This window comes from Anabas testudineus, chromosome 9 (genome assembly GCF_900324465.2).
Source record: "Anabas testudineus chromosome 9, fAnaTes1.2, whole genome shotgun sequence".
NCBI classification, from domain to species: Eukaryota; Metazoa; Chordata; class Actinopteri; order Anabantiformes; family Anabantidae; genus Anabas; species Anabas testudineus.
The window spans coordinates 1316756-1343656 of record NC_046618.1 but is presented as its reverse complement, the minus strand read 5'-3'; the positions used below and the strand labels follow the sequence as shown (position 1 = coordinate 1343656).

At 39.4% G+C, this 26901-nt stretch overlaps 3 protein-coding genes across 3 annotated transcripts in view; 2 read left to right on the top strand and 1 right to left on the bottom strand.

The window, feature by feature from the left end:
- Positions 1-304: 304 nt before the first annotated feature.
- si:dkey-3h3.3 (RING_Ubox and Deltex_C domain-containing protein) lies at positions 305-9968 on the top strand. The gene is made up of 5 exons (XM_026342939.1): positions 305-445; positions 1406-2353; positions 2809-3026; positions 4732-4812; positions 5954-9968. The coding sequence occupies exons 1-4, from the start codon at positions 440-442 to the stop codon at positions 4799-4801; spliced, it is 1242 nt and encodes a 413-aa protein (XP_026198724.1). The 5' UTR covers positions 305-439; the 3' UTR covers positions 4802-4812; positions 5954-9968.
- Positions 8681-14059, bottom strand: golph3 (golgi phosphoprotein 3). Its single transcript, XM_026342940.1, has 4 exons — positions 13636-14059; positions 12313-12444; positions 11883-11997; positions 8681-10640 (listed from the first exon to the last, which is right to left on the bottom strand). The coding sequence occupies exons 1-4, from the start codon at positions 13843-13845 to the stop codon at positions 10216-10218; spliced, it is 882 nt and encodes a 293-aa protein (XP_026198725.1). The 5' UTR covers positions 13846-14059; the 3' UTR covers positions 8681-10215.
- A 4028-nt stretch (positions 14060-18087) lies between these two features.
- pdzd2 (PDZ domain containing 2) overlaps positions 18088-26901 on the top strand; it is a 35772-nt gene continuing 26958 nt past the window's right edge. Inside the window, exon 1 of the mRNA XM_026344372.1 lies at positions 18088-18127. The gene's annotated coding sequence lies outside the window, so the exon portion shown is untranslated. The remainder of the gene's footprint in view (positions 18128-26901) is intronic.

The window sequence follows — 26901 nt, the reverse complement described above, 5'->3', positions numbered from 1 at the left end:
ACTGTTGAATTTGATGCTGGTGGTAACATTAATATAGAAGTTTAGTCAAACAGATATGTTGAACTATTATATATTGTATTATTATTATTATTATTATGTATTCTAACATTCTTAAAGATTAAAATTACAGTGGAATAAAAACAGCAGTGGGTAAAGTGGGATGGAGTAAAAGTGCTTTTTCCTTTTTGAATTTGTAGTTGAGTAAAGGTAAAGGTTTGAGTAAATGTACTCCGTTACTTTCCACCTGTGCAGGAACAGTCACGGGTTCTGTTGACTGTTATTTCCATAGCAACCAACAGGCGTCGCTAACACAGAGAAGACAACATGAAGCTGAAAGTGAAAGTGGAGGAGTCGTCAGGAGTCGTCAGGAGTCGTCAGGACTTCACCGGACTCAGAGCAACGACGAGGGGGAGCTGAGCTTTCACCACAGCTCTGCAACATGTCGGCAAGTTTCCTTCTGTTTACATTTCAACGGTTTCACCGGTCAAGGAGAGGTGGTGTGTGAGAACAGGGAAAGGACAGGTTTCCAAGTCGGTGCAGGTCGAGTTTGATCTTTTAATTATCACCGCTGTGGTCGTTTTATCAGAGGAAGACGTAGGAAAACGCGGCAATCTGACGTCTCTCTGTTTATTTTCAAAAGGGATGGATGTGTTTGGTTTTTGATCTAGAGAAGAACACTAACTTCTAGAAAACTGAAATAAATGACTTCCGGCTTGTGCTTTTAACCTTCAAATTAAAAGCGCGCACATTCAAACGGATACGCAAGATTTTAACCACTACAATAATGTGAAACATGAAGGATTTTTAAATTGTACATCTTGTTTACAGTTCATATTGCAAACTTGTAGAACAGTGTGCCTTTAAGTATTTTGCTAATTAGAATTTCGCTGGTGTCTCTTTTAAATATCTTTAAATATCTTTCAGCTCAGTCAAAAGGCAGCAGCCTGATTCCTTGAACAGTCTTTAACATCTGCAGTCTTAACATCTTGTTTTGATTCTGATCACTTAGGTTATACAGTCATATCACATTACTGCATCTGCATCATTTCTGAGCAGAACTGTGTGGCATTTATTGGTTAATGGAATGCACTGTATATATGCAAAGATAAAGGGGTTCAAATTTATCTCCTTTTTCCTGCCGGCTGGTGTTGCCAAGTAGCCTTTATACAGAAAAGGGCACTTTGTGCTTATTAATGGTGCTTCATGCCTTCCACTGCATGTGTGCATGGTACAAAACATACTGTGATGGCACTGACCATTTATTTATTTGTGTGTATATGAATGCAGCAATTCTGTTTGCATTGAGCGCCATTCATAAAGAAGACAAACTGTGACTTCCTTGGCATTCAATATGTACAGTTTCACTGTAGCTAATAACTAACTTGAGCTGTCATGTGTTTTGCAGTTTATTACAGACATCGCTGCCACCATTGATGAAGCTAATTTCAAAGACCCTAAAACTTTGAAAAAGATTCTTCATCCTTATAATCCAAAGAAAAAAGATTCCTGCTATACGGTGCAAGGAACCTATGAGGAAGTAGAGGATCTTTTTAAAAAATTGCAAGGAGAACACACTTCAACTCATGTCAAATCTGTGGATGTATCTGCAGCTGTAATGGCCTACATTGAGAAAAAATGTCAAAATGAATTATCAAAAATTCGGGGAAACAGTTTTGACATTGAAACACAACCTGACCTCAGAACAGTACAGAATAACCCCAAAGGCACAGTACAGGTAACTTTAAGACCATGCCACCCCTCCATATCTCTTGATCGTGCTAACATGGTCAGACAGAGATTCATCACATTCTACCAGAGAACTGCCTCTGACCTGCAGGTCAAAACTATCCCTGTGAGTCCACATCAGAAAGACGACCTGCAGAAGAGATTTCCACACCTGCTTTTTCAAGCCAAACAAAACAATATTGAAGTAACAGGGCCTTTCATGCACATTTCTCTACTGATGGAGCGCCATTTGCAACATACATCGAGTTCAAAAAAGAGCCCAGTGCACAAAGGTCCAGCAGACAGTCGAAGCAGCAGAACCTCAGGTCCTTCTCCTAGACACAGCAAAGATTGTGAAGATGAACTGTGTCCAATATGTATGGATTCAATAGAGAGAGCAAAGAAAGTGAGCCTTCCATGCAAGCACTCATTCTGTAGAGACTGTCTGAAAACAGCTTTTGACTACAAGCCTGTTTGTCCAACATGTGGAGAATTATATGGCACTTTGACAGGGACACAGCCGGATGGTGGCAGAATGATTGTCAACACAACCAGTTCATGTCTGCCTGGATATGAGAAATACAGAACAATAATCATTGAATATCACATTCCAAGTGGTATCCAAAAGGTAAGACTCCACAACACTGAATGAATTGAAATTCACATTTCAAGCTGTATTTTGACAACATAATCTTAACTTTAGCTTCTTCTGGATACTTCTGAAGCTTACCGCTTCATCTTACCACTGTTTCTAACTTTTATTTAACCAAGTAAATGCTTGTATGTTTACTTATATGTTCAAAGGGTTTAAAGTGTTTTACAATAAAGGCATGAGCAGGATAGTCCAAATAAATAAAAAATTAACATTTATAACACAGAATTACACAAAAATGATTTGAAAGCATGGGAGCAGTAGGATTGAATTGGTCATGTCAAATGTAATGGTAGTTTCCTATTATTAAGATTTGGACACAAAGATATTTGACGGAAATTTGACTTGTTTGTTTCTCAATAAGAAATGATTCACAACAGAACATAAAAGGAACAGCTTTAGGCAGATAAATCCCTACTGTCTGTCTGCAGGAGGAGCATCCAAACCCTGGTCAGCCATATGAAGGTGTGTCGCGTACTGCCTATCTTCCAGACTCCACAGAGGGCAGGAGGATCCTCAAACTGCTGAGGCGAGCCTTTGATCAGAAACTCATCTTTACTGTTGGTCGGTCCACTACCAGTGGAAGGAACAATATAGTCACATGGAATGATATTCACCACAAAACCTCAACACATGGGGGACCCACACAGTAAGGAGTCTTATTTGCCAGTAATGCATTCAATAAACAATGAATTAGTATGGTTTCTTTCTTTGTTGTACAAATGTACATTTACAGTAGCATGAAAATTTCATGGTTTTCTCTTTTCTGCATTAATTTGTCATCACATGTGATCTGAACCCTGATCTAAGTCAAGAGTATTAACAAATAATAATGTGCCTAAGGTAATTACGCAAAAAAATCTGATCTTCCATGTCAGAACAACCATAAAAACCTCACAGTGCAAGTGGAAAAAGTATGTGATCTCTTTGAATAATTACCTCAAAAAAGCAAATTGAAGTCAGGTGTTAGCATAAGTTAGAGAGATACTTTGATTTACATAAAGAGATAAAAAGTGATGTCAAAGACTTCACCAATCGGTTAGGCAAACTGTGGCTGAACAATGTGCAGGTCTGATTCACAGCTACAGGAGGCACCCAGTTGAGGTTATTGCTGCAAGGGTTCACATACTTCTTCCACTATCACTATGAAGTTTTTATGGTTGTTCTCAATAAAGACATGAAAGATCAGAATTTTTTTGTGTTTTTATTTTAGGTACATTATATTTGATAATGCTCTTGACTTAGATGAAGATTGGATCACTTTTAATGACGAATTAATGCAGGAAACCATGAAATTCCAAAAGTTTCACATACTTTTTCTTGCCATTGTTTACAAGTGAAACTCATTATTGTGACTGAGCTGTAATCAGAGCAGAAGCCTGATATTAGTTTAAGGAGGCACTCTGTGGGGCTTATGTCCCCTGTTTCCAAAATAGCAGCAATACTGTAAATATAAATATAATAATAATAATAACATTATTTTTATATATATATATATGTGTATGTGTGTGTATATATGTGTGTGTGTGTATATATAATCCAAATGATTATTGGCAGATGACTAATTCAGTGGTTAACTGAAATAGGCTTTAATGTCAATCATCTCTTTTAGCTTTTAGCTCAGGCCTCTGGGTTCACTGCTGAATGCTATGTGTAGAGGTGATAGACCTGTGTAAGCCTGTGACAGATCTTGTGACACCGCCCCACCCCCGGTTTTGACAGTATGTCAGGAGGTGCTGATGACCCTTGACATGTGTGATTGTATAAAACGTGTCTGTAATGAAATTACTGATGCAGAAAGAATTCATTTTAAGCACAGTGTTAGCAAATTAAGCTCTGTCGTTTCACATGACATGAGAGCTGGAACACTGCAGCCCCAGCATCCATCCCTATCTTATTTGTATGAATAACCTAAATATTATACTACATATACTCTACAGCGTATACCCTGCCCTGCTTTTACTGGCTGTATACTGTGACGCCTGGTTTTGAGGTGCATTAGTAACATCAACCTGTTTTCTTTTCTCAAAGCACTAGTTCAAAAGGGCACCATGGAATTCGATTAATTAATAATTATTTTAAATAATAATTACTTTTTCTCTGATTTATTGATCAAAATTGGGGTGTTTTTTTCAACAGCCCTATTTTATAAATTTTGTTTTGCATGAACTTACTGGATTTGGTGCCAGGAGCACATTGCTAAAAAGTTGGACAGGGGAGTCAAATAACTGGAAAAGAGACACATTTTATAATTTCACTATCTAATGCCAGCATCCCAACATTGGAAAGGGAACTGTCATCAGTTATAAAGTTGTCCATATGTAGTGACTGAGTTTCAGTGATTGTGTTTGCAGCTATGGATACCCAGATCCTGATTATCTCAGTCGTGTTCAAGATGAACTGAAAGTCAAAGGAATTGAATGACTCGCTTTAAGGTTGGTATTGAAGCTCAAATCTTATCTCATCTCAGTAAAATAAAGAATATATTGCAGGGCACTTAAACGAAGGCTTTGAAATAACACCACCTTACAATAGTCACATATATTTTTTCTATACATATTAATAATTTATCATTCTTTATTCCTTCTTGAATTATGGACTTCTGTTTAATTTATGGTTAAATTACAAAGCACTTTATTTAAACAAATGTCTCCTTGGGTAAGATTGTAAGTTGCTTTGGATAAAAGCCAAATAACTAAATGTAAATGTACCATCTATCAACATATAGCTACTGGTTTACTTGTTGGGGTTAAAGCTAATGAGGTGCATGTGTGGTGAGACAGAGAGCTAACTGAACTAACTGTAAAATGCTATGCTATTACATTACCATTAAATCTCTCAGCTGTACCAGCTGCAACTCAAAAAGCTGAATACTGTTAAAAATATTTTTGTAATATAATTCAAAATGTTAAATTCATATATTGACTTATTGAGTCTTTCACATCGCAGTGGAGGAATTTTAGCCCGCTCTTCTTTGCAGCATTGTCCCAATTCAGCCACATTAGAGGATTTTTAAGCATGACGGACCTGTTATAGGTCCTGCCACAGAACCTTAATGCCACTTAAGTAGAGACGTTGACTAGGCATCTACCTTATATTGCTTTATGTATTTATAGAGCCATACAGAAGTGGATTGCTGGTATGTTTCAGATCATTGTCCTGCTGCATAACCCCAGTGTGCTTTAGCTTCAGTTTAAGCACGCTTAGTCACGCTGCAGTTCTTTAAGAACTTAAAACCAAAAAATATAACAATTGAACTTTGGAATTAATTTACCAAAAAAAAAAAAAAAACGCGTGTAACTTTTTCATGATATTCAGACTTTTTGAGTTGACTTTTTTAATCCATGGGATGTCTTGAGTTGTTACCTTAAAACCAGTTGAGCTCAGCTTGCTCTGTCCTGTTTCACCTGCCAAGTTTCTCTTCTCCAGTCATCAACTTGGTGTTGGTTTCAGTTAATTTAACTAAATAAACCAAATACTTTGGCGACAGTGATTATCATTTACTTTCTGTCCAGATTCTAATTAAAGTTGGTTGCTATATTCATGCACTGCTCTGTTCTCTCTATTCTCTAACAGGAGGAGGATAACGTTCCTGAGACCATTCAGACAACAAAACCAGCTACAATCCAAAATATTTGGTTTACTGTTGTGTGTACTTCACTTTTTTCTGATGAATTGAACATATTTCTGCCCTGAAGTTGAGAAAATCCATGTGTTTTTTTGAAGAGGCCTCCCTTTAATGCAGTGCTTCTCAATTATTTTCTGTTACCCCCCTCTCAAGAAGAACTAAACATTCACGCCCCCCCTCCCCCGCCACATAACCTACCGCTCTCTCTTTCTTTTTGTCCCTGTTATATTATAATTATAATAATATTTTTCTTTGGTGACTCTTGAGGGTTTGTTCACTACACTTCAAACCTCTAGCTCTGTGCAGTGCGCATACGCACCTATTCAAGAACGGCCAAAAAGCAGGTTTCCTGACGTCAGACCGACCCCCCCAGCATCGCACCCCACTATTTGAGAAGCACTGCTTTAATGGATTAGCAAGTGATATATGGGCGACTGTTTGTGTATAGCTGTATATATATCTATGTATAAATCTATACACAGAATGCTACACACGTACAATGTATTCACCATCTTGTAATAATGGTTTTGACACTAACAGTACTTTAGACTAATTACCTCACAGTAATTACAAATTCAAGTATACAAAGTATTTGATGAAATAAATATTCCCTTTGATCATGCCATTATTTAGTTGTAGTCATGTTTAGCTGCAACAAGTCAGCAATGGGTCTAAGTAACTCATGCCAACAGTATGCATTGTTATGGAGAGAGGAATGTGGGAATAATCATGCCATGTAGAAAAATACAAGACTGAGGGCTGTGTTCACACAGTTGTCGGTTGTTGGTAGTCTTTAGTCGATGCATCACTGTTTTTAATAAATAACCTTACAGTACTCTGACAAGCGTCTCGTCAATTATATTTTCATGTGAACACGCAGTACTGCATTTAAAATGTAACTTAAGTACCTAAATATTAACACAAAACATACTTGGAGAATAAAAGTAAAACTCTTTATGGACAAAAATATGATATTGGTGTCTGGTGACTATCATGACTATCATGTTCATAACTACTGCTGCTGCAGGTATTTGAAGGCAGGTTTTGAATCTAATTATAATTAGATCGTATAAGATTTAAAAGAGCAAAAAACGGAAAGATTGAAGTAAAATAGAAAAGTGGCAATTGTCCAATCAAAAGGGAGTCTCAAATGGTGCAGTACTTAAGTAAATGTTTTTACTTTCCACTGTGGACACACTTGTTCAACTTGACATGAGAGGCAGTTGTCACACATCCCAGACATTTTGTTTCTTACTTGTTATTCATCAGTGTTAACAGAATCTATGCCCATGCTGAGTTTCATGTTTATAATTAAACTTGTCCCATAAATTCTGTGTACACCCACTGAGATAACCTCATAAAGTCAATAATTTAGGTATGAGCTAAACCTGAGGCCCCACATGGGATAAAGAAGTTGTGTTTAAGGTCCACAAGCTTCAAACAAAACTTTAAATCAGTTATATGATTAGGCACTTCCAAAACTCTTGGTTTATTTTCTAGGGTGGAAAAAAGGTACACAGACTAGAGGTCCCTTTATTTAGATAACATATAATCTCTCATTCAGTCCACAATAGGTGATCTTCAGATGCAGAAACCTCTCTGTCACCTCTTCTCCTTTCCCCATATCCACTGACTAATCACTTCCAGCCCTTTGCTACATACAATTTCAGAAGGAGGCCATCTGTAAATAAAGCAATGACTTTCACAAAACCTATAAGATGGAGTAGCAAAAGTTAAAACAGACAATAGTTAAACAAATGTGGGGGGAAAATTAAAAGTTGAGGCAATCTGAAATTAAGAGCATGGTATGATTGACAGTGAAAAGGCTTTGTTGGATGTTTTAGAGCACAACGTCCAACATTTTGAACCATGATAGTTTGGAATGCTGACACTGCAATTGTGACAAAACGTCCTTTGACTTTGTGCCTGATACAAATACACAAGTATATACATCACCTTCTGGAATGAGAGCCCATCTTTTAAATCTTCTGCAGACCTTTGGCAAATGTTTTAGGCAATCCATCAGATTTGTCAAAGTTTAGTAAATGCAGTTGATTTATTTTGACAGCACTCACAAGTTACTGCACAGTACGACTGTCTGTACACAACGCATAAGCTGATATTTAGGAAATGCACTTAGTTGTCACTGAGCCTGCACTTGCATGAGAAGATCGGCATCTAATTTAAACCTATGAGTTCAATACAGTGACGGGTCTGGAATATGATTAGCCAAGGTTAGCGCAAAGATGGAAACAGGTGGGAACTGCTAACTTAGCTCCATCAAAAATGAAAATCTCACTTTCCAACTACTATGAAGCTGTTTGACAGATATTTGTATATTGTACTGGTGGTAAACCAGCTAACTAATGGGTTAAAAAGTAGTACAGGAGTCAAATCTCCTAAGTGAAGACAGGATTTTGAGATGTGTGGAATTTTGAAGTACAGTAGGAGTCAATAGCAGGTTCATCTATGAGTTTCTCAATGTCTAAATTAGACAATATATTAGATCAAATATATTTATGTGCATGAGCCAGTGGCTAACTGCATTCATGTTTGAGGGAGCAATGGTAGCAGCTGGTATCTGATGCAGTCATTTTAAAGCGACTAAACACACTGTGTACATATTTCACTGGATGTATTGAGTCAATGACTTGAAGGGCTTTTTTTCTGAATCAAGTTCAGTTCCTTACACAAACATCATAAATGCACTCCTCCTGCATTAGACCCCACACACTACTCCCAGCTTTTTCATTATACTTCATTTCACTAACAAGTGAAATCTACACCTCTATGAATTTGGCCAACAAAGGGAGCAGGCACTGATTGCTCTGCTTTCCTGAGTTTGTTGCTGCCATGAAAGGATTTAGGTGTTTTATCAATAAAGTATTCATTAACGTGCTCAGCTAACACAGCTGTGTGTGAAACTCATATTTCATTATGAATGAGAAACTCCTGACTGAGGATATATTAGCTTCACTTTTTATTACTCTCTTGCCATCCTCCTACCTTGCATTTCTATGAGCTGAGTGTCTATTCAGAAATTCGAGCCAAAACAACAAAAATCCACCATGTTTTGGCATTTCATTTGAGATTTTTGATAAATATTCAGTGAGGCTGAGATCTAAGTAAACGTCCTACAAGTCAGCTCTCTATCTACCTACAATGCATGTCTGAGCTTACTGAATGAATGACGTTCCACGTGACTCTAGGCCAGGAGGGGTGGAACATCAGACGGCACGGATGGCTCAGTGAGTTGCACTTATTTCCTCACAGCAGGAATATCCTCTGTTGGAATCCAGCGGGTAGCTGGGTATACCATCAAGTGTCATGATCTTATGACGTAGCTCATGTAGATACAGTGCAAACTTGCCTGCAGGTGTGAATAGTTGTCTCTGTGTGATATACTGGTGACATGTCCAGGTTGTACCATTGTGAGCTGCGACAGTTTCCTCTCTGCATCCCTGCACAGCAGGAGCAGGCAATGGAATATAATGGAAGGATGGGATGTAGGCATCAACCGAATATAAATGTTCACAGCATACACTACGTAGTAGGCTAAGACTTTTCGATGTTGTCTCCAGTACCTGATATAAAGTCAATGATCCTGTGACACAGAATGCATCGTATCCATACACTTCTGACACATTTGATAGAAGACATCTATTTAAAGTCACATCAGGATCATCAGCTAATCTGTCTTTCCTACAAAGTATTACTGCCCTGTACATGTATTTAAATGTGCACATCACATGGGTCAATGTAAGTTCTAAGGTGTGTGAGAATGGTACCTCCAGTTATCTGTGCCACACATACTGTGCCTCTAAGAAACTGTTTCAAAGACAGACCTAACAGAAAAGAAAGAGGATATGACCCAACACGTGGATTCTGGCCTCATCCATACCATCAGCAACCATTTTGTTCAAAGTTATGTAAAGTTTTTTTTTTTTTTTTTTTAGCAAAACCGAACAGAGAAATGAGACATGAGGGCGAAACAGGGCCATGAAAGATCAACAAGGACAGTCATCCAGAAGGAAAAGAAAATGAGGGAGGGAGAAGAGGGGTGTGAAAAGAGGGCAGCCCCTTCCAAAAGTCCAGGCAGGAGGTGGGTAAACTTTAAGTCAGTCAAGTCACCAGGTTGGGGCCAGTACTCCTACCCCAACATACAATGCCACTTGAAAGCCACAACGGCTTGCTGTCCTCTAGGGTAGCCTCATTTGGTAAAAGCAGCAACCACAGCCCACAACAGCTCGTTGGAGTTGGCCTTCATGCTCTCCCCCTCAGGCTCCAGTTCCAGCAGCTGCCGCACTCTCTTCATAGCCAGGTCGTATTGGTCATCTAGCAGCGGGGCAAAGGCATTTTCCAGGACATCTGATGAATGGGCTAAGTAGATGAGTGCAAGCAGTCGCTTGTCCATTCGATGCGGGTCATTTACCCATTTGTCAAGTACTGCCTCCTGAACCTTCTTGATGAGGCGCTGCTTGATGTTGTTGTTGGTCAGAGGATGTGTGGTCATGTCAAAGAGCAGGAAGTTCTGCTTCTCTGTAGTGAGGACGCCCTTTTCCACCAAGTTTTTGGCCAGCCGTTCACGCACATTTCTCAGTTGATAGTGAAGCTTCAGGGGGTTCCATGTCTCTCCTGAAGATAAAACAAAAACAGCTCATCACAAAAAGATGACATACATGCTCATCTATATTTATAACAAGTTGCTGTGACGAAGACAGTAGAACAGTATAAGCACTAGTATCTCAGGCGTGGAACAGTAGATACCCACGGTTCTACATGACATCACACAATTTATACCCAAAATGTGTCATAAACTCACAGAATCTGCTGAGTTTCATTACATGTTAAAGAAAAGAGAACAACAAACTCTAAACACTGTACCCTTTCTACCCAACAATATTATAATTACAAACATACACTTCTTGTGGTGTATACAGGTGCTGGTCATATAATTAGAATATCATCAAAAGGTTGATTTATTTCCCTAATTCTGTTCAAAAAGTGAAACTTGTATATTGTATTCATGCGTTATACACAGACTCATATACTTCAAGTGTTTTGTTTTTTTTGATGATTAGAACTGACAACTGAAAAACCCAAATTCAGCCCAGGCGAGATGCTTCAGACGCTGTCAGTTTTCAAGAGTTGCTTGACACAAGGAATGCAACAACTGAACCCATGTCTTGCATACGTCTGCATGTAGGGGTTCTTGAAGCACCGACTCCAGCTGCAGTCCATTTTAAATGAGTTTTGCTTCACAATTCTTTCCAGGATGCGGATATGCCTATTGCTTGTACACTTTTTTTCTACCACATCTTTTCCTTCCCTTCGCCTCTTTATTAATGTGCTTGGGCACAGAGCTCTGTGGACAGCCAGCCTCTTTTGCAATGACCTTTTGTGTCTTGTCCTCCTTGTGCAAGGTGTCAATGGTCGTCTTTTGGACAACTGTCAAGGCAACAGTCTTCCTCATGATTGTGTAGCCTACAGAACTAGACTGAGAGACCATTTAAAGGCCTTTGCAGGTGTTTTGAGTTAATTAGCTGATTAGTATTGGTCTTAATTAATATTCTAATTTTCTGAGACACTGAATTTGGGTTTTTTATTAGTTGTGAGTTCTAATCATCAAAATTAAAAGAAATAAACCCTTGAAATATATGAGTCTGTGTGTAATGCATGAATATAATATACAAGTTTCACTTTTTGAACAGAATTAGTGAAATAAAATCAACTTTCTGATGATAGTCTAGTTATATGACCAGCACCTGTATAGTAGCTCAAAACTAAGTTGGGTACAAATAGTATGATGCAACTTGGACCCATCACATCTATTTACAAATGTTTCACCAGTGTGGGGCTGTGGGCAGTGGAACTCACCACTGAGCAGTTCTATCCAGCTCTGCACAGTCTCTGGTGGCTGAGTGTCTTTGATGTGCTTTAGAGCTTCATCCAGGAGCACGTCACCTGTTGGAGCATCTGACTTACAAATTACCTGCAAATGCCATTTAGAATAGTAACAGCCAGTTAGAAGGTGTAGCTATCAGAGCACAGCTGCCGATATAGATGCAAAGTATCGTTTTCTTCAAACTCCTCAAACCTCAACTGATATCATTAACTGACATGCATGTGCTTTGCAGTTCAATCACTCAAATGGGACTGTACCTAAATTACAATTATATTATCAGGTAGAACAGGTCAAAGATATCCACTGAGATAAAACAGAAATGCAAGACCAGCAGGGGGAGAAAACTGAAAATCCAATTATTTATCACTGTAGCAAAACTGGAAGCAGCTACACATGTCCTACCTTCCTGGCCAGCAGACCTTTTCTTCTCATGCCACAGGCCTCCAGCTGAAGGCGTCCTCGCAAAGCCAGTTCGATCAACATGCACCCTCGCAACCCTGATGAGATACAGTCATTCCAAAACGAGGTGTAGCCCTAGATCATGGAAACACAGTGTCAGGATTCAGGCTGGGAGACCCTGAGACCCTGAAGATTTCCCGATGGTCAAGTTGATTATAAGAACACAGCACTCCATCGTAGTGTGACATAAAAGCAAAGTTGTGTGCTATGTCTAAAATGTTAAAACATTAATAATGAATACTTTATTGATCCCCCTTGGGGAAAAACTGCACCGTTGCATAATGTTTATTTGTTCCTAAGCTGTAGGCTGTGTGTAATTAAAAACTGTTTAGACAGACTACACTGAAAATATTTGCCAAGATTGAGAAAATATACAACTTGCTATTAAGCCTAACTGCATGAACAAGTTAAAAAACAAACCTCTGATCAAGGCATATAAAAACTAAAATAGAGCAACTAATGTACAGTTGTTCATTGTAATAATTTTCTTCATGTAATTTTGTTTGCTTTTACAGTTTTGGAAGGGCTGTGGATCTGCCACCTGTTGCAACCACAAGCACAAGTATAGCCTGTCACTTATCACACCTTAGTTCAAATGACCCAAACTCATAAATGCCTGCCTCTGTTGATAAGTGTGAAATCCTAATTGCTTCCACTGAGATTCAATGTGCTTAAAATACAAGACAGGAGACAGCACATGGGTTGTAAATATTTTGTAACTGGCATTGTATCACTTACTCCTTAGTCTGTTTGTTGACTGATAAGAGGCCACACAGCTAAAGTAACCTACAACAGCATATTAAGAAACCCACTGTGCGCCATTAGTCAGCATTCAACCAAACTCAACTAGCTATACACAGTAACACGTACACTTGGAAATCATTAACAGCTTTGTTGAATTTCACCGACTAATCGTTTTCATAACGAAATTCAACGTTGGTTAGTAGGGCTAGTAAGGTAAATACACGTAACGACTGCCACGAGATGATATTTGATTCGTTGATCATAACACAATATTCACTGAACCTACGTTTAAGTATTTTCGCTTAAATCAGCCCGATGTTCAGCGACGATGCCCATTATTGTTGTTAGCTATAGCTAGCATTATAGCAAACAAAGATGCTACACACTTACTAGCTCACGTTAACTATGTGTGCTAGGAACATACAGCTTTAGCCAAGGTTAGCTTTGCTAACATCCTACCGTCTAAGGTGAAGGTTTGTATTGGATTTACAGCGCTGTAGACCACAGTGTATCCGTCATTACCTCTCGGTCCTTCAGTCCTAACAGCAGCACTTCTTCCATCAAGGTGAGACGTGTTTCTTTGGAGTCTCCGGTATCGTCGTCTTCTTGCTCGTCTCCCCGCCGGGGCTCGTGTTCCTCCTGGCCGGACGGGCGGTCTTTGTCAGCGGCGTTGCGCGAGGCTTCAGTCCGCCTCTGCACGAGGCCTGAACTCCGCTGAGTCAAGGAAGTCATGTCTGCCGGCAAGTTAGCTAAACAACGACGAAAACAGCACGCCTCGGACTGCGCTGCCCGAAATGTCTGGTTCGGTTAGTTTCCGTCAACCATTCAGCAGTTACCGAAAATGATCTTTAAACTGACTACTGCGGTCCGAGTGCCCTGATCATCTGGATCACTGCTTCCCTTTCTTGACTTCCTCCGCAGCAATATAATGTGTATCTAATATGGCGCCGTGCAGTAAGTGTGCTACCGGACTCCTCCAGCAGGTGGAGGCCGAGACGACCGGAGCAGGCAGCTTGAACTTTGCTTAAATGCTACGTCAGCTCATTTCTAGAACAAATAACTACATTGACCTGATCCTAGGCTCTTTATCAAAACCCTCCTTATTACCAACTCATTAGTCTACCTAACAAGAAACCCTTCTTACAGTGAATGACACACAGTCTGATATTCACATATATTATAATAATCCCATTTTTAATTCAATCCAATTCAGTTTTATTTGTATAGCGTCAAATCACAGCAGAAGTTATCTCAAGTCACTTAACACTGTAAAATGTAAGACCTTACAAAATATAACTGTGTAGATAATTATATAGAAAACCCAACAACCCCACTGGGCGACAGTGGAGAGGAAAAACTCTTTAGAGGAAGAAACCTGCAGCCTAAAGAAGAACCATAACCCTAAATGTACTGTTTATTTAGTAGAGAGTTTAGACTTACATAGTATTTTTACGGCCCACTGCATAGCATAGATTGTAAGGTTGTCCTTTTATTTCAGTATAATTTCATTTTGAAACTGACCTGAATGTTTATTTCTTTTTTGTGCTGTTTTTCTGCACAGTGTTTTTATCATAGTGTATTTATGTTTTTCATCACAACATCAGCTGGGTTCGTATCTTGGTGCTGTTTTTATCTTCAGCTATTCTGAACGAGCCCAACAAAAAGAACCTAAAGTACTACACTAAGAAAACAACGCATTTGAAACAGAGACTTGACCTGGAACAAAAACAGCGCAAGTTAAATGTGTGACCAAGATTTATAAAGCAGAATGTATATGCATAGTTACATTCTCACTTACTTCTTATTCTCATTCTATTTGTTTTCACCTGCATAATGACTAATGTTGGCTATGATGGTTTCTGTATGGATATGTAGATACTGCATTTTAACACCAACTAACAATATCTACATTGTAAAATCTACATTTGAAAATCAATACATTTTAAGTGAACCTACATTTTTGAATGAAAGTTCACAAACTTCTTTGAAACATTTTCCCTTTGTATTTCTGATTTATATACATACACGTATAGTCATGAGTCTACATTTTAAAGGTATCTGCCCTAGGCCTGACACCTGGAAATTGACGCTCAATTGAACAGAAATACTGGAAAGAAGACGGACACAATCTTAAGTAAAGTCAGAATGTCAGCACCTTATTGGTAGTTCATCGTTGTGATCAAGCAATAAAGCAAAAGTTTAATAAACAGTGCCATAATGTTTCTGCTGACTGGCATTCACCATATCCTTAACAGGGTTATATAAACTTAACAAACTAAACTTGGTTCGATTTGGTTTGGCTCATTATCCTCTTAATTTCTAAAGTCCCCCAATTTAGGACAACTGAGAAGCATTTAGCAAACAGTGTGAAACAATGCACTACACACTAGGCAAGTTTTAAAACTTAATTTGTGCTGTGTGCCATCTTTATTTAGTCTTCACCAGTAACCTACAGGTTGATATTTAGCCATCTTAACAAATATCACAAGTGTTCCCTTTACTATGACACCAAACGTATTGGTGGTTGCAGAGATATAGTCATGTCATAATATACTCATTTAAGTGATATACTCTGAGAAACCATAAGCTGTCACTGAAACTGAGTATCTGACACTGGACAGTATGTTTCTGTACAGAACCCTTGATAATCTTCTGATTACACATTACCCTGCACATGTAGAAGACACACCTGTACCTCAGGCATGATCCTCTTTTTATTTCTCACGTGTGAATATACCTTACTTCCTAAAAAGCCCAGCTTTAGGGACATTCTCTCAGAATCTTTATGGTTTGTCAACATGTCTTTTAGCATCATTTTTTATATATCTCTTCTAAAGTTGTCTCTCTCTAGGTTTGCTTCCACTGACCTCAGTTTCCTTCAGAAAGCCACATATGATCACTGGACATTACCTTGATCTCGGATCAGCTTGTATCTGTTTTCAAGTTTCCCTTGGTCGTTTTTCCACTATTTGAACTTTCCGTGTGTTTAGTTTTCCACTTGCAGCCCAGTCCTGGGAGGCTGGACGCAGTCCCGTGGTCCTTAAACCTCTTAATAATATTAGCAGCTGTGGTCACAGACATATAAAGCAGCTTGGAGATGATCTTGTCTTTATTCTGAATATGATCTGAAATTATTTTCTCCCTTTCCTCCTCTTCTGTTCTTCATCTTGCCCATGTTTAGGTAAATGCAATGATACCAAACAACACAATGATGAGTTTTATCCCATTTAAATATGCCGAATCACTAATTAAAAGAGTTACTACAACATATTTACCAACTGTAGATAAAATATGCTTATAATATCACTAGAGGCCACTAGCTTGTAGCCATTTCTTCTTCAATCTTTAAAAAGTCCTCCAGAAACAAACACTGTTTAAAACCATATTTCATGCATGTCTGAGCACAAACACATTCTGTTGAGTGTGTTCCAAACCAACAGGTGGCAATATAACCCTAACCATAAAACTATGTGGGCCAGTCAGAAGCATTATAGCTTACATATTCTTTGGCACTGCACCAAAAAAAGTTGTAGTGCATATCTGAAACACAACTTTTAGTCAACACAGTGGGAGAGTAACTGTATGTGTATGTGTAAGCCCTATAAACATAAAGATGTCAGTTGACAGTTAATAATTGTTTTCAGCTAATGTGGATGCTGAAGCCTTGACTTCAATTAATCAAAGTCAGAGTTAATTTCTTTGCATGAAGACACCGCTGAAAACCAATTTTCTGAAAATCTTCACCCTGGAAGGTGGTTCCTAAACCCCAGTTTGTGTGGATAAAAGGCGTAGAAAACACGTAGAAAAAGCTACATTTAAATAAAATGTGTATACATGTCGACCAACGCAATTATTTTGCTCATTGCATTTTATATCTTTGTAGAATAAACAGGAATTTCGATATTTTGATTTGCATTTGTCTTCACTTTTCTGTAATGTTTCTCAAACTTTCAGTGACAGACATAGGCCCAAATATAATTCAGAGGGAATTCAAATATAAACTTTACTGTCATTGTTCGAGAAAGTACAATGACTTTTTCTGCGCTAACTTGAGATAAGAAAAAATGAACATCAAATAAATACACACAAACAAGCACATTTCTCCTAAGGACCTGAGTAAAAAACAAACAAACAAACAAACAACAACAAAACCTCACTTTATCAGAGCATTACTTTGACTTTTACTCCACCATAATTAAAAGGGTAATATTGCACTTTTTACTCAAACAGCCGCTGAAGTTAATCCACTTGTTACTGTTTGCAAATGCAGATTGCATTTGGTTTCACACAGTTCTAACATAGATCTTCACTATTTATTACTATGACTTGAAATTGATTTACCATTTTTACACTCAGCATCAACTTCAATAATAAAACTAATACAAGCAGATTTTAGATTGTGTTCTGAAAAAAGAAAAAGAATGTAAAATGACACTTTTCCTTGCAGTAAGTGTACTTGAGTAGCTACTACCAGCTCTGGTGGGGATACTGCGCCAGCTCACTGATCCCGGGTGGGGGGCTGGCTGGACGGCAGCACACAGTAGGCTGTCTGTGGGGAGGAAGTGGTGTCTGGGCGGCGGAGTTCGGGGCAAAACAGCCGCCTCAACAAAATGTGGACACGCTGACTCCGCCCTCCGCCTGCAGCCGAGAATAGGGCGGCCGATCGGCGTGGAGGCTCATCTGTTTCCCAAAGCAAATCACACGTACCTGTGGAGAAAGAAGAAAGCAGAGCATCAAAGAGCCCAACCGGAGAGTAGCCCCCTTTTCTGGGATGTTTTTCCTGCGGTGGATGTGTGTTCAATGAAGTTTCCAGAGTCTGGAGCCACTTTTTTTTTTTTTTTTTTAATCCAAGCTGTGCGTAAATCCAGCTTGATGCGCGGATCGAACCGTTAAAACGCGTCCACAAGTTGTGAACGTGTCTTATTGATGTGTTTAAACTCCGACAGCGTGGGACAGCCCAGTGTTTTCAGCTGGACCTGGAAGCCTGCGAACTGCAGGATCATGTAGCCCAAAGGTACGATGTGCTCCCTGTAATGTACTGACTGACACGTTGTGGTGCAGCCTGGTCGTACTGTCAATGTAATTATAGTACAATGTAAAAGACCAGTCAATATGCGACCAGCACAGGGGGGTCTGGCTCCCACTCTCTGTGTGGAGACACTGCTCCTGAGCACAGTGCCAGTGTGTATGTGGGATTCACGGCTTTATTATGAAGCAGCTATTTGACCTTTGTTGCCTGTTTGTGAGGGCAGCCTGCAGACAGAACAGATTTCTTCACACCTCTTGCCTCAGTTCAAGTGATTAGTGATATTTTGTCAACAGCACACTCAGAAACACAGACTTAGATTATTCTATATTCTGTATGTGTTTGAATGAAAGGGAATAATCCTGCTCCAGAATGCACATGATGATGAACCAGTTCACTTTCTCCCTCCTGTTTGGGCCCAGCCCCTCCGCACATCTGTCTGTCACACTCACATTGTTTGTCCTCTCGTGTCTCATGATGAGAATGAAAGGAAGGTGAAACGCTCTCCTACGCTCCGGCTGAGGAAACCTCTGCTCGCTGTCATTCCACTCACTGTTCTGTCTCAAGCTCTTCTGAGTAGAGCTTCGCAATGACCTCACTGTGAAATAATGTGATAGCTTTTACATGGACGGGCTGCCATCCACACTGCTCTGATCGTTCCCAGACTACCACCACACTGCGTGCTGCTCTGCCTGGTGCCTGTGCACAAATGTTCCGTCTCCAGACTCATACAGCACGGTTCTGCTCTGTTGAGTCTGTGTCACCATCTTCGGTGAATCATGGGCTTCACTAGAGTAAAGAATATTCAGTTTGCTGATGCGACACTGTGGCTTCAATGGAAAATAGAGACATCGCAGTGTTAAAATAGATAAGGAAATGGCAGAAATAAGTTCTTTTATGATAATAAAACTGAAACAGAAACATAGAAAAGCACTGGTCTTTACTGCACTGGATGTGATTTTAAGCTTTGGCTGTTCTGCACTCAGGTTGTGAGAGTGTGTGTGTTTGTGTGTGTGTGAGAAAGAGAGAGAGAGAGGAATGGAAAGGTCAGGAGGAGAGTTGTGATATCAGAACACTGACAGTACTAAACTCTTGTAGCTGACAGAGTTGGAGTGAATCAGGCATGGGTTAGGTGTGTGCTTAGGAGATAGAGTCAGATTTTTTCATGTCTATTATAAAACAATAGTGAGGTGGTCATATAAACAATCAAACTGGCTTTGCTTCCTCCCTGTCAAATCTCTTCCTAATATACTTCCAGTGAAAGAGATGGGAGCAAAATTGCAACATGGATTATAAAGTTCAAGTTAAATGTATAATGCTCAGACTTTCTTAGTCCCAGTGTTTGAATTTCCTTATTGTTTCTGTCTATTCTCTGCAGCTCAGTGAGGAAACACTAAGACAAATAACAGGGTGAGTGGGTGACTATATCATAAATTCTAGTGATAGATAGATGATCCATTTCACACACGTAAATATGAGTTCATATGAAATTACGGCTCGTGTGACCCACTCCTGTTAAGATGGAAGAATATTCATTCATTGACTTTTGATATAGTCGTATGCAGTCGTTAGTTAGTTTGAATCGTTCTGTTGTGTTGACAGCAAAGAAGATCCTTTTCTGAAAGGATAGGGATCAGGAACCTGCAGTTCCTACTGTGGCTACAGTACCTCTGATCACCTCCTCATTACCGTTCGTCTTTAAATACCCGTGACATTTCGTTTGGCAGCTGCATAGAAATGTAACATTTCTATAAGCATCAGCATCATAGACAGAACATTTTGATCCCAGATAAAATATTAGATGAGTAAAATAGATCCCTGTACTTCAACCACCTCACATTCTCACTTTTATATTCTGTAGTGTTTCCAAAATGCTAATTCACACAGATTCAGCCTGAGGTAACACAAATGAACATTAAGCTTAGGGTGAAATTGTTTCAATTTGAACTTGACTCAGTTCTCAATCGGTGTGCTTTACAACTGCAAGAGGGTCATAAAGTCAGGAGCAACATGAGAGGACCTGCAGGACAGTAACAAAGTTCAGACAGGTGGCAATCACATAAAAACAGTTAAGCTATAATCAGGTGAATCAGTCTGTGTTTATTTGGCTTATTTGAGTTTGCTGGGAGGAGTGATGTGGGTTGTGAAGTCTGATGCCTGCAGGGACGATGGCAGTGTAGCTGCACAGCATTACACATTGTGGCTGTCACTGAATGTACTCAGTGTGTCCTGCAGAGGGTGGGAGGTTTTGTCCAAGACATTCAACAGTTTGGCAGTTTGTGACTTCCTCTACAAAGAGCCAGAAAACCCCAAACTGCTATCAAAGTTGGGAATAAACCTCCCCCACCTTTTTAAAGGTGAGCTTACCCTTCCAGTCTACAGAGAGTCAAAAAACACACACGTGGTAACATCAGCAGCTTAAGTCACTTCTTTTCCTTCATGATCTGTTTTTAGAGCTCAAAGGGAAGAAGGGTTACGTAGTTTAGTGGGTTCTAAACCTGGTCCTGATGCACCCTGTCCTGCTTGTTTTCCAGTTATCCCTGACCTGCCCACAGCTGATTAACTGGATCAGGTGTGTTCAGTCAATCTGAAGCTGCAAGATTCTCAGATAAGTGAGAAATAGGGAGACATAAAGTGAATTGGTATCCTCCAGCTTCCTATTGACTGAACACACATACAATAAACACACATTTCCAACATTTATAAACATCCATTTAATAAAATCTACAATCTTGCAGCACGGCATCTTGATTTGTGATTACAGCATCATTAAACTTCTTATGATGCGCTTTGAGTACCAGTTAGGTAGAAAAGCGCTATACTGTATAAGTGCAGAGCACTTGCCATTTATGCTTGGGTTTTGTCTTTTGTTTGTTGTGTTTAAGGTTAGAGGAACACTTTTTAGACAAAATCTGACATAGTACTGGCTCAACTTGACTCAACGTAACTGTGGTTGGTTTTGATAACAGCTCCTTCATTTTTCACTGCTATTAGCACCCCCTCAGTGGAACTGGTAATGGCAGTCTTCGTCCTCTTTTTCTTTGAGATAGCCTTTGTTTCAGAGACTGACGGCAACTAGACAAACAATTGCTCAATTTTCCTAGAAACAAATATTTTTCAACCTTTATCCTTGGGATGAAACAAAGGTAAACATGATTCAACGTGTAGTGTAATGCATATTGATGATCATCAATATTTTTCAATATGAAAAGAATCTATCCTGAACATTTTTGGTCAGTACTGCAAAGAGACGTCACTCTGCTGCCAGTCTGTGAACACACACTAGGCTGTTTGTGGCCACCTGATGCACACTATAGAAAAAACTGTTGTAGTCACAGTAGAATGAATGTACTGAGGTAAAAAATTCCCTACTCTGCTCCTGGACACAATTAGCCCGCTCCGCTGTCTCTGCATGGTGCTCACATAAACTGCTGACAGCAGCTTGCCATGGCCTGAAACAATAAGCACCTCTAATCCCTAGCATGTTCCAGTGCCCCTTGTCCAGCCTCAGAGCCCAGAATCCATTCCATGTCCTGTTATAAAATGTCCCGTTGCATCCAACATCTTCTAAAATATTGATTAATCACTTACCTTTAAACGTCATCTTGACACAGACTCTATTGGGTAAAACTTGTCAGCGTTAACACTGGACTGCTTCACTTGCAGTGCTGCTCACGCTTCCTCTTTTGTGTGTATTTAGTATTTCCTCTGTCCCTTGACTTGTAATTGATTTGAGTCATTGTCTTACTTTTTCCAGAAGGGAACATTCGAGTGTCTAAATATTTTTATCTGACTCTAGGATGGATTGCTAAGAGGAATTCTGTGATGCAGTCAATTAAGTCAGTGAGTTACTTAGCTGATTCAAAGAGATATTGATGCTTGTGATTGGTGTAGTTATCAGTGCTAATGTTGAATTTAATAGTGGTGGTATTTACTATGGGGGAGGCCAAGAGTGTGACCTGAAAAGCACAGATGTGTTATTGCTGTTTTTCTTTCATGGTTACCACTGGTAGCATCCTGGGACTGATCCCTGTCCAAATGACTCCACACATGTACACGTGTTGGGTTTGTCTCCAGTATTCCATAGATCCATTATGGATGAAGCTTAGAGTTGTAATGCTCTGCATGCTGTGGTAAAACCGCAGTGGTGTACCGCAGATTGCTCTTCATAGAGCAAAAACTGCATAGAATAAACAACTAATCATTAGGCAGTAGGCCTTTATATGGCCTCGGCATTATAGTCTCTCATCATCTAATCAACACTGCTTTTACAGTAGTTGCTATTTGGATCTAGTACGGTACTTTAAATCTTTAAGATTGTTGGCTTCACCTTTTAAAAAACCTAGAAAATAACAGTTGTGAAATGCATTAGAAAATGTGCTGCTAAATTGATCATGTGTGGCCGTGACGGGAAAAGTAATCCTCTGCTTGGAATGACATATCTAATCATCACCTGGTGGCATTAATGTTGTGGCGGACAGAGGTCAGCATGGGCGCTCTGATCAGTCTGTGGCTACACCTGTGATGCACTACGCGTTCTGACACCTGTCAATCATGACCAGCACTTTCTTAAGCTGACCCTTGCGCACCACGACTTTAAAACCACCAGGTGGATTTAATGCTGCAGCAGTGTACACGTACATGCAGCGTTTGTTATAAAACAGATACAATCCTCTTATTGTAGAGTGAAGTCATCCCAAACATGGTGACTAAAGTGTGCAGACTACAGCTGACCTCATGGGTGTTGTTTCCTCCTTTATCTTCTAACAATGTGACATTTTGGATATACTGAAATGGGGCTTTTTCTAATCTTTGGCCATATGGTGCCTAGGAGGAGTGCAGGATAGAGGGGGAGGGGTGGGATGAGACAACTAGGTCAGACTGAATCAGAACAAATAGTGGGAAACTAATCCTTGCTGCCAAACTATAAGGTGGAGAATCCCGTTCACTCGCTGAGTGTGCACATCCTCATGATGGAGCATCACACTTAGGGAGTAATAGAAGGACTTCTAAAAGTTTAAAGAAAATTAAAGATGGGATGGAAGCAGATATCTACTTTTGTACACATGTAATAACTTAAGCATTGCGTAAAGAATGCAGTGCATTGTTTTTCTTTTCAAACTGGATGGTTTATATTAGACATTACTGGGGCTGGAAGATATGATTAAAAATGATCACAATATTTATTTTCTTATCAATTGATATAGATATTATAATGATGATAATGACATACCATACTTTATTACCTTCTGTCAACACTGCTGTAATCTGTCATTTTTTGATCTTTTGCAGTAAACTAGGCTATTACATAAGTGATATCACTGTGTTTGTTTTGTTTTTGTTTTGTTTTGTTTTTGTTAAAAGGCAGCTCACTAGAGATTGGACACTATCAGGTCAGTTGTTGATGTGGTGGTATCACACTGGTTGTTTACCCAGCACCACTTGCTGTCTTGCATTGTGTGTGTTCTAGAGGATGATACTGCTTCGTCTTTGTGGGAACATGCTTCTGACACAGTCTGTAGTAGCTGACACTTCTCGGCCGGACTTTAACTAGTCAGTATATTTTCACACCTCCTGCTCCTGACGCACTGCTGTGCACAACTGCAGTAGTTGATACGGTCTGAGCCATGCACCTCAACCTAAAATCACTTCGCTGGAACTTTTCCAGTTACATGATTGGTTTCTGTGATTTCTGGTTCATGCCTATTTTCTTTATCATTGTTTTTTGTGTTTTCTGTCAAAACATGGATGAAACAGGTTCATTTGTTCACTCATCCTCACTGCCAGTCTACTACAGGCTATGAAACACAATGTAAAAGTTTTTTTTAATTGTAAAAGCCTTGATTCATGATGTTGACATTAAGGCTAAAAAGTGTATCTATCAGTTATTTGCACAGTGCAATCCACCCCTGTGCTCAGGTAAATCTTTGGCAGAGTCTTGCGCTGGTCCAATTTCGCTCTCACAAACCTCTGTACTGGACCCAGTCTCTAAATCAAAGCTGCACCTGACCTGACTAATTAATGTAAGAGCTGGAGCCTACACTAACTTTAGTTAAAAGTCGAAATCAGTATTTTTTTATTTATCGCCACTTTGACCACCAGTTGTTGTCACTGTTGTGACTGATCAGTGTCTCATCCAGGCTGTTGGCTTTTTCAAACTGTCCCTGTCAGGATGGCTTGTCCCATTCATATGTGCAAAACACTTTTGTAATGCAAAGTGAGACAAAGATACCTAAATTTGTGCCACTTATCTGTCCACTGTCGACATATTCAGTCAGCCAGCTGCATTCTCAATTATGAAATAATAAACAGACCCAATCAAAGAAAAACTGCCCTTTTTCACTTTTACTTTCATTCTCATATTTCACACTGCTACCTGTCAATCAAGTTTTTACAAGCAATTTGATTTTAAGTTTCTTACCTGTGTCAAATTGTTTTTTTTTTTTGGTATCCAACCTGGTGTAGGACTCTGATCCTTAGAATAAAACAAAACAATGATTTTGCTTACTTTTCCCATATTGGGGGTGTTTTATAGTGGCTGTTTTCAGTAAAAATAAAAAAATATATTTTAATAGAATTTATATTTATAACATTGCAGTATGTAAACCGCTTCTCCTGATGACTTTATGAGAGAGGTACAGGGTTCAAGTGAACCATTATATAAAAAGTGTGTGTGTTAGCCCATAGAATTTGTATATGATGTCAACATTTTATCACTGTCTCCAAACACAGATGTATTGCATTTGAAATAAATGATAATGTCAGTGATGGGCGACAGTGCTGCTGTATTTTCTGTTAATCTGTATCAAAGCGTGCACTTCTTTAATTGTGTTACAGGTGTTGAGCCAGAGATTATGTGCTGTGGGGGAAGGGCTCCATTTAGAAGGATTTAGGTCGTTACTGAAAATGTCATGTTAATACTGTTGTTGTTGTTGTTAAACGGATGTGTGTCAGCAGTTGATGAACTGGTTTAGTTCCTGTCTCTCCTCCTCATGATCAGAAGATTACAATTTAAAGCCTTTATGAAAAGACTTGACCTACCAAACTCACAGTAGGGGTTTGGCAATCTGGGTAAAAGATCATATCTCAATCAGAGTCCCAATCCACAATCTCGGTTCTCAATTACCAGGTACTGTACGTGACTGAAGGTCCTAATTCAAAACCAACAATTGATCTGTCACTCTGTTCACTGCAGTTACAGCTACAGGAAAACTGTGGTGGTTTGACGGTGATGCGTCTTTCCCTGTAAACAATACTTGGTTTATAGACAGCATGGTTGTGTTAAATAGTAAATGGTCTGCGCTTATCTACCTAACTGGTACTCAAAGCGTTTTACACTGCGTCTCATTCACCCATTCGCACACACCGATGGCAGAGCTGCTATGAACCTGATCTGACTCACTGGGGGCAACTTGGGGTTCAGTATCTTGCCCAAGGACACTTTGGCATGTGACATGGAACCATGGAATTGAACCACCAATCCTATGATTGGCAGATAACTGCTCTACCTATTGAGCCACAGCCACCCCGAGGTTGTGTTCAAGCCTGTTTTTTCACCAATTTCCACACACAAACACACCAGTTTAATTTTGCCATCTGTCATCAATTTAAAACATTTTACACTAGTTAGTTAGTGACCTGCATGCTTTTTGGCATTTTAATCAACTACAACGACAGTCAGCGCAGTGTGGTGAATATTTCAGCAACAGGGATTTTGCAACAACATCATAATTTCTCACACTGCCAGTACTGTTTGTTTGGAAGCAGCTGCTGAGGATTAAAAAGTGACAGATGTAGAAAATGCACTGCCTTCACCAGGTCCAGATTTGTCTTTAAAGACTATTTTTAGTTTTAGGAGCGACTGTCCAACGTGATTAGAGATGGTCTTTTTAGAGATTCTGATGATGTTTTAAAGGAGTCTGAGTGAGAGCTACTTCCTCATTGTTCTCTGTCTCTTTGTTGCAGCAAAGTATCTGTTTGTTCAGTCCACGAATGATGAGCATGCATCTTTCTTCATCTATTAATAGCCATACAAGAATACACATCTGTGAGTGAACTACATGCTTCGTAAGGCTCACTCAGCATCTGTTATATTTTGAGAGCTTCATCCACCTTAGATTATACTATATTGTCACCTCTACTACTTTCTTGTAAACATACGCTTCCCAATCCAGCCCACAGTGGAGCTAGGGCCAGAACAGGGCAGGCCCTGTTTGCCTTTATTTGGAGTGTACAGGAATAGTAGAGACAGATGGTACCACAAAGCCCAACAGTTTATTTGAAGCCCAAGCTCTGCATAGTCATTAAAGTGTGGTCTCATGGTAGCCTGCGTTTTTGCCTATATCTGCCACAGATGTGGCTAAACTCAACTCTCTGTCTGTAGTTAAGCATGTAGATGAAGGGACAACCCAGATTCCTCACTTTACATAGGATTCTTTTATTATGAGTGGGGGCCCTGAATGACTGCTGGTTTTGCATGTTTCAGACCCTTAACAACAAAGTTGACATTACTCCCAGCTGTTTACATGGTATAATGTTTTGTAGAATAGATTTTATGTATTTTTACATATAGTTATACATATTGTGGACAGGAGTCAACCTGGGAAATATTTAAGTCTGTCCATGACTGATGGGTGTCAGAGCACTCCGTGTATTACAGCTTGCTGAGTATAGGCCTCCATAGCTAAAGACTGTTCACTACATGTTGTGGCTGATTGGTGCATATTCTTACTAGCTTTTCTGAAAGTATAATCTATTTTAGT